Source organism: Myxine glutinosa, chromosome 3 (genome assembly GCF_964187855.1).
Source record: "Myxine glutinosa chromosome 3, kmMyxGlut1.1, whole genome shotgun sequence".
NCBI classification, from domain to species: Eukaryota; Metazoa; Chordata; class Myxini; order Myxiniformes; family Myxinidae; genus Myxine; species Myxine glutinosa.
The window spans coordinates 189,848,020-189,861,963 of NC_136263.1; the positions used below are offsets into that span (position 1 = coordinate 189,848,020).

Consider the following 13,944-nt stretch of genomic DNA (forward strand, 5'->3'; position numbering starts at 1 on the left):
TTCAAAACACAAAACTTTCTAAATGAGATCTTGGTTTAACTGTGAATAATTCTTAGACGTTAAAGATCCCACAATGCCCTTTGTGAAGAGTAGGTGAGCTATCACCGGCACCTTTAATAAATTCAAAATTCCTGCCCAAGCTACTGATGGGAAGGCAATGGCAAACCACCTCGTGTAACCCTTGCCAAAAAAACTGCTTTGACAGCACCAATGCTCTGTAACAGAGTATCGTACATCAGCGTCAGAATTACCGGGCATCCAACGACTTTGGATCCCTCACTCATGAGTCAAGCAATTAGGTCCAGGATTCATTTGGTGATGATTTAAATGTCCAGGATTATGGACGTTAACAGGAACGGGTTGCTCTTAGTGGAAAATCCTCTCTATCTCTTTGCTGATGACTCTACTCTCTGTCGCTCCATTCCTCATCCCTCAGATCGGCAGTCTGCAGCCTCCTCACTCTCTGCAGACCTGGACAAAATCACAAACTGGTCAAACAAGTGGAACATGTCTTTCAATCCTGATAAATCTCACACTCTTACGATGTTTCTCCGAAAAGACCGGCTGGAAAACCCTCCCATCCACTTTCTGAATAATCCTCTCCAAGAAGTTCTGTCACTCAAGCTTTTGGGTCTCACTATTTGTCATGATCTTTCCTGGGAAAACCACATTTCAAATCTGGCCTCCAAAGCCAGTCGCCGACTGGGCATCCTCCGTCGTGCGAAGTCCTTCCTTGGCACACCTGAGCTCCTCACCACATACAAGGCTTTCATCCGCAGCTCTATGGAATACTGCTCTCCCCTCTGGGCTGGTGCTCCTGCCTCACACCTAGCTCGTCTTCACGCTGTTGAAACCAAAGCGTTCAGAATCATTGGAATCTCCCGCGATGAAGCTAACTCCAAGGGCCTTTCACTCACTCACCGCAGGCAGGTTGGTGGTCTTTCCATCTTCTACCGACTCCTCTCTGGCCTTGCCCCCCCCAGCTCTCTCTGGGCTCTGTCCCCCAAATATTCCTACAGGTCGCACAAGATCTGCCTGCAACCCTCTTATGGTTAAACTGCCAAAATCAAGACTTTCTGCTCACCTTCACGCCTTCATTCCTCTTTTCTCCCGCCTCTGGAACAAACTCCCTCACTCTCTTCAATCCCACTCCACCCTCCAGGTCTTTAAAACAGCTGTTCACCACCATCTCTTATCCTCCCCCATCCAAAACCTTGATCTATTCTACCACCGCTAAATTCGGTCCCCTTGTATTTTATACCTCTCTCCCCCCCCCCCCCCCCCCATTCCCACGCCTCCTGCCCCCAAGCCCTCTCCCTCCCACACTTCTCCCTGCTCTCAAATGTTGTGGTTGTGTGCTTCCCCTTCTCTCCCCATCTTGTCTTCCGGTCCCTCTTTTGTATATTTTGTTTGTCTGGTTGATTTGTTTGTGAAATAAATGTTAGCTCTTTCACGAGCCTCGATTCAGTATACAAAAAAAAGAAGAAAAAAAAGCATATTGGTAAAGAATGGTGAAGTCTGGAGAGGTATTATATACACACAACCAAAATGATTGTTGCGGAAGCAATGCAAGGAAAAGGTATCACGAGGAGATGCTTCAACTCATGGTTCAGACTCCTCATAAAGCCAACTCATGGCAGAGAAATGCCTACCTGCAGACGTCAGTTTATGATCAAGGAACAACTTCATTTCAATCGAATGTTGTAATGTGAACACGAATCGAACATGAATTGAAACACGAATCTGTCGTTTAGCAGTTTTGGCTCTGAATTTGTCCCGATCGCACATGCGCAGCGAAGAGCGAGTTGATTTTTTTTTACCCTGTCTGGCACTCAAATAAAATTGAAAATCATTCCAAACGGGAAACTTACTGGTTTTAAAGACATCAAAAGGGACACAAAAAGGTACACAAAAAGGGAATGCAATTTGTTAAATAAGGTGGTGTATAAGAGGCCGCATCAATGGCAGTAAACTTCCGAAAACGTTTTGTCTATAACCTTTAAAATGCTTATTTTATTTCAATTGAAATATATACTTGAACTCTGCAGAACACAAATCACCTTTTTGGCGCATTCAAAAACCTTTCGTTTAGCAGTCAAATCTCCACTTTGTATCTCGACTGGTTTGTGAAGAACAAGATGGTGATGCAGTTGTATGTTAATTCAGACCTCTTATAGCGATGCGGATGCTTTCCAACCTCTTCGAGTGTTATAGGAAACAGCACTCTAAGTGGTCATTATAACATGTGTCCAATAGAGATACATTTCTGTCAGCGCTATTTCTTACCTATGAGCGCTACATTGGGATCATTATAATATATAATAACCACCTTTAGAGGCCATTTTTCCCCACAAAGCGGGGGTTGGCCTTTTTCGGGAACCGTGGTTGTTGTTGTTTTTCGGTCCCCTTTTTGAAGCAATGTTTTACGGCCGGATGCCCTTCCTGACGCCAACCCTTTTTGCCGCCTTTAATGACAAACAGGGAATTACCAGTGAACTGGTACTCAATTAGCCGACCTCGGAAGGATAACAGGCTGAGTCAACCCCCCTGGCGTTAATTCAGCAATCAGACCGGGATTCGAACCCAGGATCCTCGGATCCTAAGCCGGATCATTGGGGTATCGATAATAGCACGAATGATGATACTGTACACATGGTAAACGTATTAAAACATTTTATAAATAAAAAGAATAATTTTTAATGATCGGTAATGACATTTTAAAAATACATTAAGTTACCAGTGCATCAGATAGGAGCTTGCGTAAAAGCTTGCATTCAGTCGGACCTTGCATTCGGTCGGAGCTTGCATTCGGTCGGAACTTGCATTCGGTCGGAGCTTGCATTCGGTCGGAAGTTGCATTCGGTCGGAACTTGCATTCGGTCGGAACTTGCATTCGGTCGGAGCTTGCATTCGGTAGGAGCTTGCATTCAGTTGGAGCTTGCATTCGGTCGGACCTTGCATTCGGTCGGACCTTGCATTCGGTCGGACCTTGCATTCGGTCGGACCTTGCATTCGGTCGGACCTTGCATTCGGTCGGAGCTTGCATTCGGTCGGAACTTGCATTTGGTCGGAGATTCATTCGGTCGGAGCTTCATTCGGTCAGAACTTCATTTGGTCGGAGCTTCATTTTGTCGGAGCTTCATTTTGTCGGAGCTTCATTTTGTCAGAGCTTCATTTTGTCGGAGCTTCATTCGGTCGGTGCTTCATTCGGTCGGAGCTTCATTCGGTCGGAGCTTGCATTCGGTCGAACCTTGCATTCGGTCGAACCTTGCATTCGGTCGAACCTTGCATTCGGTCAGAGCTTTCATGAGAGCCTGCATTCAGGAAACATTTCCAAAAAACAACGAAATGGGGTCATTAACTGTCATTTGGCCACATTGCCAGCCACTGCCAGAACTCATTTGGCCACATTGCCAGCACTATCACTTGCATGACTTTTTCAGTCATTAGGGGTTAAAAATGCTTGCAACAGAACGTGAAAACAAGGTAAAAAAGAGTTACCATGGTGGAGTGAACACAATTCTGCAGGAACCATTCAAAACTGGTTGAGGCGTATGCTGATTGGTGCAACGCCAGCCATTACACGCCATCCTCATTGGTTGAGCACAGGACTCAAACATGTGCATGTTCTCGCACGTAACTTTTAAATCATTTTATGTATTTTAATCAACTTTTTTTGTTTTATAGTAAAAAAAAATTCTCGAGGAATATTAGTGCAATGATGAAGTAGCGTTCTAAGAAGCAGCGTTATATGAGGTATGCCTGTACTTAAACAAAAACAACATGCTTTGCTTGAAATACCCCGAGCACTTATTCTGCAGGTATTGTAAATTTCATTCGAAATGTCTTCAGCTTCCTTTTTAATTGATAAAACATGGATATGGCAAAACCTGAGCATGGATAGGCTACACTGCTTTCATGTTGCAGCAGTCCCTCTCCTCCGACAATCAGATCCAACTTCTACCTTCTATTTCCTCCTCCTCTTCCCCAGCTGAACTATGTGGACGCTGATGGACAACCCATCTCCAGTGTACAGATGACATTCATGCGGCTGCTCAGCGCCACTGCACGTCAGAGGATCATGTATCGTTGCCACCAGTCATTGGCATGGGGACAGCGTGTGCGGCCAGGCAAGGTTTCGGCACATAGAGGACTACGTTTTCTCGCCAGCAACGATGAAGAAATTGGCCACAACACCGGCCACGATGTTACAGTAATTGCTGATGGCTGTGCGGTGAGGCTTGCATTCTACACTTTGTATATCTGAAAGTTTCACGACCAATGAATGATTGGCAGTAGAATGGGCCGTAAAGCGTCGTCCCCCCTCCCCCCTAAAAATATTTGGGCAAACATGGTACTAATTTATTGGAAGTGGCATTGTTGATCTATCACATATTATATTGTGGCGTGCGTTATTTAAAAAATTTTTTAAAATCTATCATATAATGTGGTACTTCCACTCTTCTCTGTGGCTTCACAGCACATGGCTTTAAGTCCAGCATCGCTCAGCAGCATACAAACATTAACAAGCTATTACATATCATTTCCCCTTTTTTCCGACATATCACAGCAGAATTCAATATGTGTGGTTTTGACATGACATGTTGCCGCCAAAAGGTCCATACCGGGCAATATGAAATCTCATGTACATTAACCCATTCCCTCCCCCCCCCCCCCCCCAAAACAACAACAAAAAAAATTAAAAAAATTATATACATATATATATATAATTTATATATATGCATATATATACATGCATATATGTATATATATATATATATATATATATATATATAAACCCACACACGTTTGAGGCTCATCAACAAGCGAGGTGATTTTTTTTTTTTTGTATACAGAATCGAGGCTCTTGAAAGAGCTAACATTTATAACACAAACAATTCAAGCAGACAAACAGAGTATATAAAAAGGGGAGTGGTAGACAAGATGGGGAGAGGAGGGCAAGCACAAACACAACATTTGAGAGCAGGGACATTGGAAGATCTATGGAGGGAGAGGGCTTGGGGGGACTAGGCGTGGGAAGGGTTGTGTGGGGTGGGAGAAGTATAAAACACAAGGACACTGCAAGGACTTCCAGCAAAGAAGTTGGTATTTCAAAAAAAGTGTATCTGGGGTGAAATTAGTGGGGGTTGAAAAGATCAAGGTTTTGAATGGGGGAAGGAAGATAAGAGATGGTGGTGAACAGCTGTTTTAAAGACCTGGAGGGAGGAGTGGGATTGAAGAGAGTGAGGGCGTTTGTTCCAGAGGCGGGAGAAAAGAGGAATGAAGGAGTGAAGGTAAATAGAGAGTCTTGATTTTGGCAGTTTAACCATAAGAGGGTTGCAGGCAGAACTTGTGCGACCTGCAGGAATATTTGGGGGACAGAGCCCAGAGAGAGCTAGGGGAGCAAGGCCGGAGAGGAGTCGGTAGAAGATGGAAAGACCACCAACCTGCCTGCGGTGAGTAAGTGAAAGGCCCTCAGAGTTAGCTTCATCGCGGGAGATTCAAATGATTCTGAACGCTTTGTTTTCAACAGCTTTAAGACGAGCTAGTTGTGAGGCAGGAGCACCAGCCCAGAGGGGAGAGCACCATTCCATTGAGCTGCAGATGAAAGCCTTGTATGTGGTGAGAAGCTCAGGTGTGCCAAGGAAGGGCTTCGCACAATGGAGGATGCCCAGTCGGCAACTGGCTTTGGAGGCCAGATTTGAAATGTGGTTTTCCCAGGAAAGATCATGGCAGATAGTGAGACCCAAAAGCTTGAGTGACAGAACTTCTTGGAGACGATTATTCAGAAAGTGGATGGGAGGGTTATCCAGTCGGCCTTTTCGGAGAGACATCGTAAGAGTGTGAGATTTGTCAGGATTGAAAGACATGTTCCACTTGTTTGCCCAGTCTGTAATTTTGCCCAGGTCTGCAGAGAGAGAGGAGGCGGCAGACTGCCGATCTGAGGGATGAGGAATGGAGCGGCAAAGAGTGGAGTCATCAGCAAAGAGATAGAGAGGATTTTCAAGAGAGTCAGATAGATCATTGATGAAGACCAGAAAAAGGACAGGGCCCAGAACACTGCCTTGGGGAACTCCAGCCTGAACAGGAAGAGGAGATGAGAGAAACCCATTCAGGGCCACACATTGACTACGACTAGAGAGGAAGTCTGCCAGTCATGCGTGGAGATTTCCATGGATACCATAGGAGGAGAGTTTGGTGAGCAGAGCGGCGTGCCAGACCGTATCGAAGGCACGTGATACAGTCACGTGAAAAAGTAAGTCCAGCCTTTGCTCTAATAGGTGGTATTGCCCCCTTTGGCAGAAACAACCTCAAGTAGGCGTTTCTTATAACTGTCTACCAGTCTCTGACATCGACTGGGAGAAATTTTTGCCCACTCCTCCGTGCAGAATTCTTTCAGCTGTGCGATGTTTGAGGGGTTTCTTGCATGCACAGCTCGTTTCAAATCCCACCACAACATCTCGGAGGGATTTAGATCCGGGCTTTGACTTGGCCATTCCAGAACCCTCCATTTCTTTCTTTTCAGCCATTCCTTGGTGGATTTACTGGTATGTTTAGGGTCATTGTCATGTTGCAAGGTCCACCTTCACTTGAGCTTCAACTTTCCGACAGATGGCCTCACATTATCCTCAAGCACCCTCTCGTACAATGAAGAATTCATAGTGGATTCTACGCTGGTGAGCTGCCCAGGCCCTGATGCAGCAAAGCTGCCCCAAACCATAGATTTTCCACCACCATGTTTTACAGTTGGTATCAGGTTCTTGTGGTCAAATGCTGTCTTTGGTTTTTGCCAAACATGTCTTCTGGTACTGTGGCCAAATAGCTCTACCTTGGACTCATCTGTCCAGAGCACATTGTTTCAGAAGTGCTGGTCTTTGCCTAGGTGGTCATTGGCAAACTTTAGTCTTGCCCTGATGTTCTTTCTGGACAGCAAAGGTTTCCTCCTGGCACACCTCCCATGTAGATCAAATTTGTGCAGCCTCTTTCTCATGGTAGACTCGTGCACTTTGACATCAACATTGGCAAGACCTACCTGTAGGTCCCGTGATGACATTCTGGGGTTCTTCGAGACTTCTTTCAGCATCTTGCGGTCTGCTCTCGGGCTGAACTTGCTGGGGCGGCCTGGCCTGAACAAGTTGGCAGTTGTTTGGAATCTTCTCCACTTGTAGATGATCTTCTGGACAGTGGAATGATTGATTTCAAATTGTTTGGAGATCTTTTTAAATCCCTTCCCAGACTCGTAGGCATCGATAACTTTTCTTTCTGAAGGCCTCAGGGAGCTCTTTTGATCTAGACATGGTGACGCCGTACACTTCAACAACAAAGAGCAAACCAAACTAAATGTCTGAGGTTTAAATAAGACAGGTTCCTCCAAGATCCATTCTAACGATGTTCTAATGATTTGCACCTGAGCTGGTGCACCTGATTCTAATTTTAGGTATTTGAAGTCGTGATAAATGTGGGGGTGTACTTACTTTTTCCACATGTGGAATTTGCATTTATGTTTATTTAAATTATACAATGGACTACAAAATGTAAATGTTTCATGATATTTGTTATATTATATCACCTTTATCTGTCAATATTGTTGAAATGAAGATCAAATAGCTGTATGTTGAAATATGTTGAAAAAGTCAAAACTTTACATGGGGTGTACTTACTTTTTCACGTGACTGCATATCAAGGGAGACAGCTCTAATTTCCTTTTTGGCATTGAGGACCTCCATCCATTGTTGAGACAGCAGAAGCAGCACGTCCAGAGTAGAGTGACCTGGTCTGAAACCAAATTGATGATCAGAGATCAAGCCATTGGCGAAGAGGAAAGATTTCATATCCTAAGCAATGATGGATTCCATGACTTTGCTGATAATTGGGAGAAGGCTGATTGGTCTGCAGTTGCTAGGATCTGTTTTTGCACATTTTTTGTGTAAAGCGGTGATGTTGGCTGATTTCCAAGCAGATGGCAGATGACCTTGAGCAAAAGAGAGGGTGAAGAGAACAGAGAGAGGGAGTGAAAGAGCGGAAGAACAGGATTTTAGGACCCGTGGGCTGATGCCGTCAGGTCCAGTTGCAGAATCAGAGTCGAGCGTTGACAAACTTTTCCACCTTGTCAGGAGGAAAGGACACAGAGTCCAAGAGCAGCTGGGTACAACTGAGTACGGTGGGTACAGAGAGGGATGGGTTTGGGACACAAGATTTAGAGGCAAACACAGAGTTGTGGCATTCAGCTTTTTCACATGCAGAGTCAGCTGTGTAGCCGTTTGAGGTAAGGGAGGGGATGGAGGGGGAACAAACACCAGAAACAGATTGGACCAGATACCACCAGGATTTGGAAGTGGGAGACAGATTTGAGAGTTCGGTCTTGAGAACCGAGAGATATTGTTGCCTGGTTCCGTTGGATTAGCTTTCCAGGAGGCGAAGGCAAGTTGTTTCTGAGAAACAGCCTCACCACAAGATTCCGTGTACCATGGACGGGGGGGGGGGGGGGGGGGGAGGGTATGACAACAGAAGATGAGATGGGATAAATCTGTGCATGAGAGATGAGAGAGAGCAATTTACTTTGGAAGAATTCCCAGGATGTGTTGATGTCAGAGGCGGTAGAGATGGGAGACCAGTCCAGATGATTTATGGCTGCTTGAAGACCGTGCCAGTTAGCCTGATTGAAATGCCAGACTCGTCGACGCTGAGGAAGCTCTCTGAGAATGGTCAGAGAGATGTCCACTTTAACAAGCACATGATCAGACGAGCCGATTGGAGCAGAAGAAGAGCAGCAGACATTTGCAGGGAAGTTAGTTATAACCAGGTCCAGAAGAGAAGATGCTCCGTTGACTGAGATCCGGGTCGGGAAATTGACAGAGTGTCAGTCCCAGTGAGTCGCAGAAGTCCTTTGCTGAGGACCCATGGCTGGTGAGAGAGGTACCCACACCCAGCCAACTGGCATGGTGACAATTGAGATCACCACATATGAGGAAGATAGAGTTGGGATGGGTAGATAGAAGTTGGTCCATATTATCAGACAGCGAGATGTAGATGGAGTCATCACTGTTTGGTGGACGGTACAACGCACATATGAACAAAAGGTGGGAGCGAAGGGGAAGCCGTAGCCAGAGGTATTCCTGGGGGTGAGGTGGAGAGAGGGCAGTGCAGGGCGAGTGAGGAAGAGAGTTTTTTATAAAGATAGCAACCCCACCTCCAGGACGAGGCTCAGGTCTATCATACCGGAGGAGGGAGTAATCCGGGAGAGATACTAAGGAATCAGAGACTTCATGAAGGAGGAAAGTTTCTGTTCAGCAGATCACGTCTGGTTTGTCAGAAGCAACCTGTCTGGAGAGATCAGTTAGGTTTGAGCGAAGGCCCCGGATGTTTGAGGTCCATACCGTTAATGAAGAGGAAGGGGGAGCATCGGATACAGAACAGGGGGGGGGGGGGTAGGGTAAGATGTGGAAGAGGAGGAAGAGGTAGGGAGAGCTGTTGACAGTGTGTTAGAGATTTCAGAATAGCTAGGAGAAAGGGAAGGATGGGGCAGACAAAATGTTTGATGGTGATTGGGTGAGGCACAGTGAGGTGTTATTTGAGGAGGGGGAAGAGCAAGGCAGAAGATTGGGGGAGGTGGAGGTGAGAGTTGGAAGGGGGAAGAAGTGGGGAGGACGCTTTGAGGAGGCGGGGTGAGAGGGGGGAAATGGAGAAGAAATGAGGGTGGGGATATTTGAAGGGGAGGGGCGAGGGGGGAGTTTATGAGGCGAGGGGTTAGTCTTGGAGGGGAGGGGTGTGGGGGGAGTTTAGGAGGGAAGGGGCAAAGGGGGAGATTTGAAAGGGATGGGTGATGGGGAAGATTTGGAGGGGAGGGGCAAGGGGGAAGATTTGAAAGGGATGGGTAATGGGGAAGATTTGGAGGGGAGGGGTGAGTTTGGATTTTAGAAAGTTAATGGGAAACAAACGTTTATTGCAAAATGAGTTTCTTGTGACCTTCGAGTCAATAATACGTTTAAGGACGCTGGAGGGAGGGGCGGGGCGGGGGCGGGGTGGAGTGCAGGTGAGTTTAGGGAATGTATGAAAGAGGAACTGTAAGAGATGGAATTTTTTTTTGGAATGAATAGATTTGGTGAGCAAGTCGAAAGCACCCTTTTAAAGAAGAGGAAGAAAAAGGTGTTATAATATACGACAGAATACAGTACTTCAGGGGAAAGTTTAAACAGTTTTAAATTGAACAGTGAAAACTATCTGGGGAAATGAGAAATTGGGGTGAAATACGTGGTCGAAGAACGAACGAACGAATAAGAACAACGAATAAACGAATAAGAACAATGAATAAGAACAAAGAAGGAAATGTTTTTTGGGTTTTTTTTGGGGGGTTGAGATTTTAAACAAGGACGTATAGGGTGAAAAGATTGGGAAAAACTGAGAGAACGAAAGTAATTGGAGCACAATCAACCGCTGAGAGAAAAACAAAGCCCACAAGTTAGGAAACAAGGTACTTGGCCTAAAAAAATGCGGCACGAAATAACCGACGATTTTTTATTTATTTATGAAATATTAACATCGAGAATCTTCCGAGGGACACACTATAGGTTCACACACCGAAAGATAAATACAGTTTCGACAAAAATACAATTGTGAACAATTACTTATATTAACTTTGAAAACGTGGAGAACGTGTACAGCTTCGAAAAACCGACTATGGTAGATGGTAAAAGGCAGCATACTGACGGGGCAACATTTGGATAACATCTGGACACAACAAGCAAGGACATTGACGAAACAGGAAAAGCTCACAATTTCTATGACGCTCAACTTGGTCAGTTAAACCCACCATATCTGATCCAATAGCTCCTGCAATCACGAAGACACTTAAACCGGAACCGGAAACAAAGATTATTTGCATTTAATTTATTAATTTCATACACTGTATGCACATTTATTACCCTCGCCAGAGGAGAGGGTATTGCATTTGAGTCCGTTTGTTTGTTTGTTTGTCTGTTTGTCTGTTTGTCCGCACAGAATAAATATGATTTTCTCTGCAACCGTTGGTCCGATTGACAGGAAATTTTCACCATCGGTGCAACTCCACCTGTAGAATGATTTAATGATAATTATGACGTCATAGGTCACGTGGTTTGGCCGCCATCATGTCAAAATCGAAAACATTTGCACCTCTATATCTCGGAAAGCACTGAATAGAAAAAATTGAGACATGGCTCATTGTAAAGAACTCTCCATGGGGAATAAAATATGTTAATGATGATGTCATAGGTAACTCAATTATGACGTCATAATTCGACAAGTACAAAACTTCATCCAATCAAGATCAAATTTCTTGAGCGCCATGTCGGCATAAACTAGTGTAGAAAAAATAATAATGATGACCTCATCGGTCACGTGGTTCGGGCGCCATCTTGGAAAAACCGAAAATCTTTGCACCTCTATATCTCCGAAAGCGTTGAATAGAAAAAATTGAGACATGGCTCATTGTAAAGAACTCTCCATGGGGAATAAAATATGTTAATGATGATGTCATAGGTGCCTCCATTATGATGTCATAATTCGACAAGTACAAAACTTCATCCGATCAAGATAAAATTTATTGAGCATAATCTCGGAATAAATTAGTTTAGAAAAAAATAATGATGACGTCATCGGTCACGTGGTTCGGCCGCCATATTTGTTTTAACGCAAAAGCCTTAAAAACCACTGAAAATACATCCTGGCGAGGGTTTGCAATCTCTGATTGCTCTTTTTCTTGTTTAACTTATGCATTACAGTTTATTTTAAAGTTAAAAAAAATGAACCTTGCACCGAAAAAAATCCATTCATAGTCTGAAAGGTGTGAGTCATGACGTGTAGAGATTGGAATCTTGCATTCATACAACTGAACTAAAAAATACACGATGAAAGAAAGTGCACTTCCTGCATTACCTATGTTTGGTGCATGGCACGCCAAAAGTGAGATATTGTGACGATTCATGTAATTGTGCCACAAATCATGTACATGGAAACTATGCTCCCTCTAAGCTTTTATATTCTTCCATTAAATATTTATGTCTTTTTTGTTTTTCTTCCTCTCTGTCCTTTGTTCCCAGCACCACAAGGGATATGATCGGACGGTACTTGAATTCGACACCGACAACGTGGATGAACTTCCTTTGTTGGACATACAGTTTGGGGACTTTGGCAAACCCAAGCAGAAGTTTGGTTTCCGGGTCAGCCCCGTGTGCTTCCATGGCTGAGGCTTATGGCCAAAGAGGGGTGTACTGTACAAGAGCCACAGCAACCTGGAAACTGTGAGAAGGGGGCAACAAAGAAAAGGAGGAAGTTGCATCGAGACAAAATAAGAGGGTGGCCCAAAGATCGATGGATGGAATTACATCAGAGGAGGGCTTCCACTGACTTGCCAACCCTTCCGCCCCTCATAGTCCACTTGCGTGACATCATCCTTGCCTTCCATCCCCTAACACCAGTGCCCACCCCCACTCCCCCAAACTACATTGTTGTATTCTGAACTCCTCTAATGCTACCACATGTATATTTTGATTGTCTCCTTCCTCATCAAGAACCTGTGATGCCCAAAGCCGAGATGAGTCTAGGTGGCGGGGGACATTAAATGCCCCCGTATCAATGCGTTAGAAGCACCTGGCCGATCCTTGGTCTCCCCAATGTAATTACCCTTTTAACTTAAAATCGCATTAAAATTACCATCAAGAAACATCTTCTGTAATTGACGTTGATCTTGGTTTGGAACTTTTATAATCCCAAGATTGATTCCACTCTTGTATCCCGAAAACCCAATTTGCTTCTTCTAACGCAAGCAATACAATACTGGCCCTGTATCCTAATCCTGGCCCTGTATCCTTATCCTGGCCCTGTATCCTGATCTCAATTTTGTTTGTTATCCGATAAAACTTGGCCGGAACATCGCTGTTTTCACAATATCGTAGGCCCTGCTGCATCCTGCACCCCTTTGTGTAATACGCGTCTGTATAAATACCATCCCAGTTGCGCTGCTCACCAGTTGAAGTCGAAATGAAAAGCGGCAAGACTTTTGCTTTCAAAGTTAACCGACTTCGCTTTGCTTGTTCGCCTTGGTCGTCTCACCACCGGGTTACCTCCAGGAATTACCTTTGCCTCACCCGTGTCATTGGGAATAAAGGCAAGAGGGAAGAAGTCTGTGCAAGGCCAACATGCTGCTCTTTGGTGCTGACCATATTCAAGAAAAACGAAAAAAAAATATTGACAGTTAGCCTTTAGGCCTTGTACTGGTGCTAGCAAAGTCTGTAAAATGGTGCTCACAAGCTCTTTATTTTTGCCTCTTTTTTCCAGTTTGTGTGTATCTCAGTGATCGCTTTATTATTTGTTTGTCTCGTTCTCGTTCTCTCGTTCTCTCGTTCTCTCTCTCTCTCTCTCTCTCTCTCTCTCTCTCTCTCTCTCTCTCTCTCTCTCTCTCTCTCTCTCTCTCTCTCTCTCTCTCTCTCTCTCTGTCTCTGTCTCTCCCTACTTGAATTTTAAAATTCATTAACAGCTTTGCTTTATTGTCTCTCAATCTTGAGAGGTTAGGAGGTTCAGGGCATAGACGGCACTGCCTTTGAGGTTTACACCCAAGTGTATTGCAAAGCCAAAATAATCAAACTCTAGTTCACCGTCTGGCAGGTGTTAAATCCCAGGTTCCTGTCCCACAGAACTTGTTAAAATGTGTAATATGTACAAACACAGAAACGAAGGATATTAAAACTGGATTGCTTGCTATAATAGGAAAGCTGATCATAATATACCTCCCTTCTCACACTCGGCATTGCGTTGCTACATTATCCACCCTTCTGTACCATAGGAGCATAAAGGTTTGCAGGTGGATGAAACTGCAACCTTAACCTAAGTTACTGCTCATGCACACATTGCTCCCCTGTTTAAAACGTGCTATGGGAACTTTCAGAAATAAAGTATGAGTGATTTTCA

At 44.6% G+C, this 13,944-nt stretch overlaps 1 protein-coding gene across 1 annotated transcript in view; it reads left to right on the plus strand.

Moving 5' to 3' along the window:
• LOC137422950 (uncharacterized) overlaps positions 1-13,944 on the plus strand; it is a 295,425-nt gene extending 281,481 nt beyond the window's left edge. The window contains exons 66-67 of the mRNA XM_068109635.2: positions 3,992-4,234; positions 12,078-13,944. Of these exons, the coding sequence (XP_067965736.2) occupies positions 3,992-4,234; positions 12,078-12,224 (390 nt within the window). The 3' untranslated portion in view covers positions 12,225-13,944. The remainder of the gene's footprint in view (positions 1-3,991; positions 4,235-12,077) is intronic.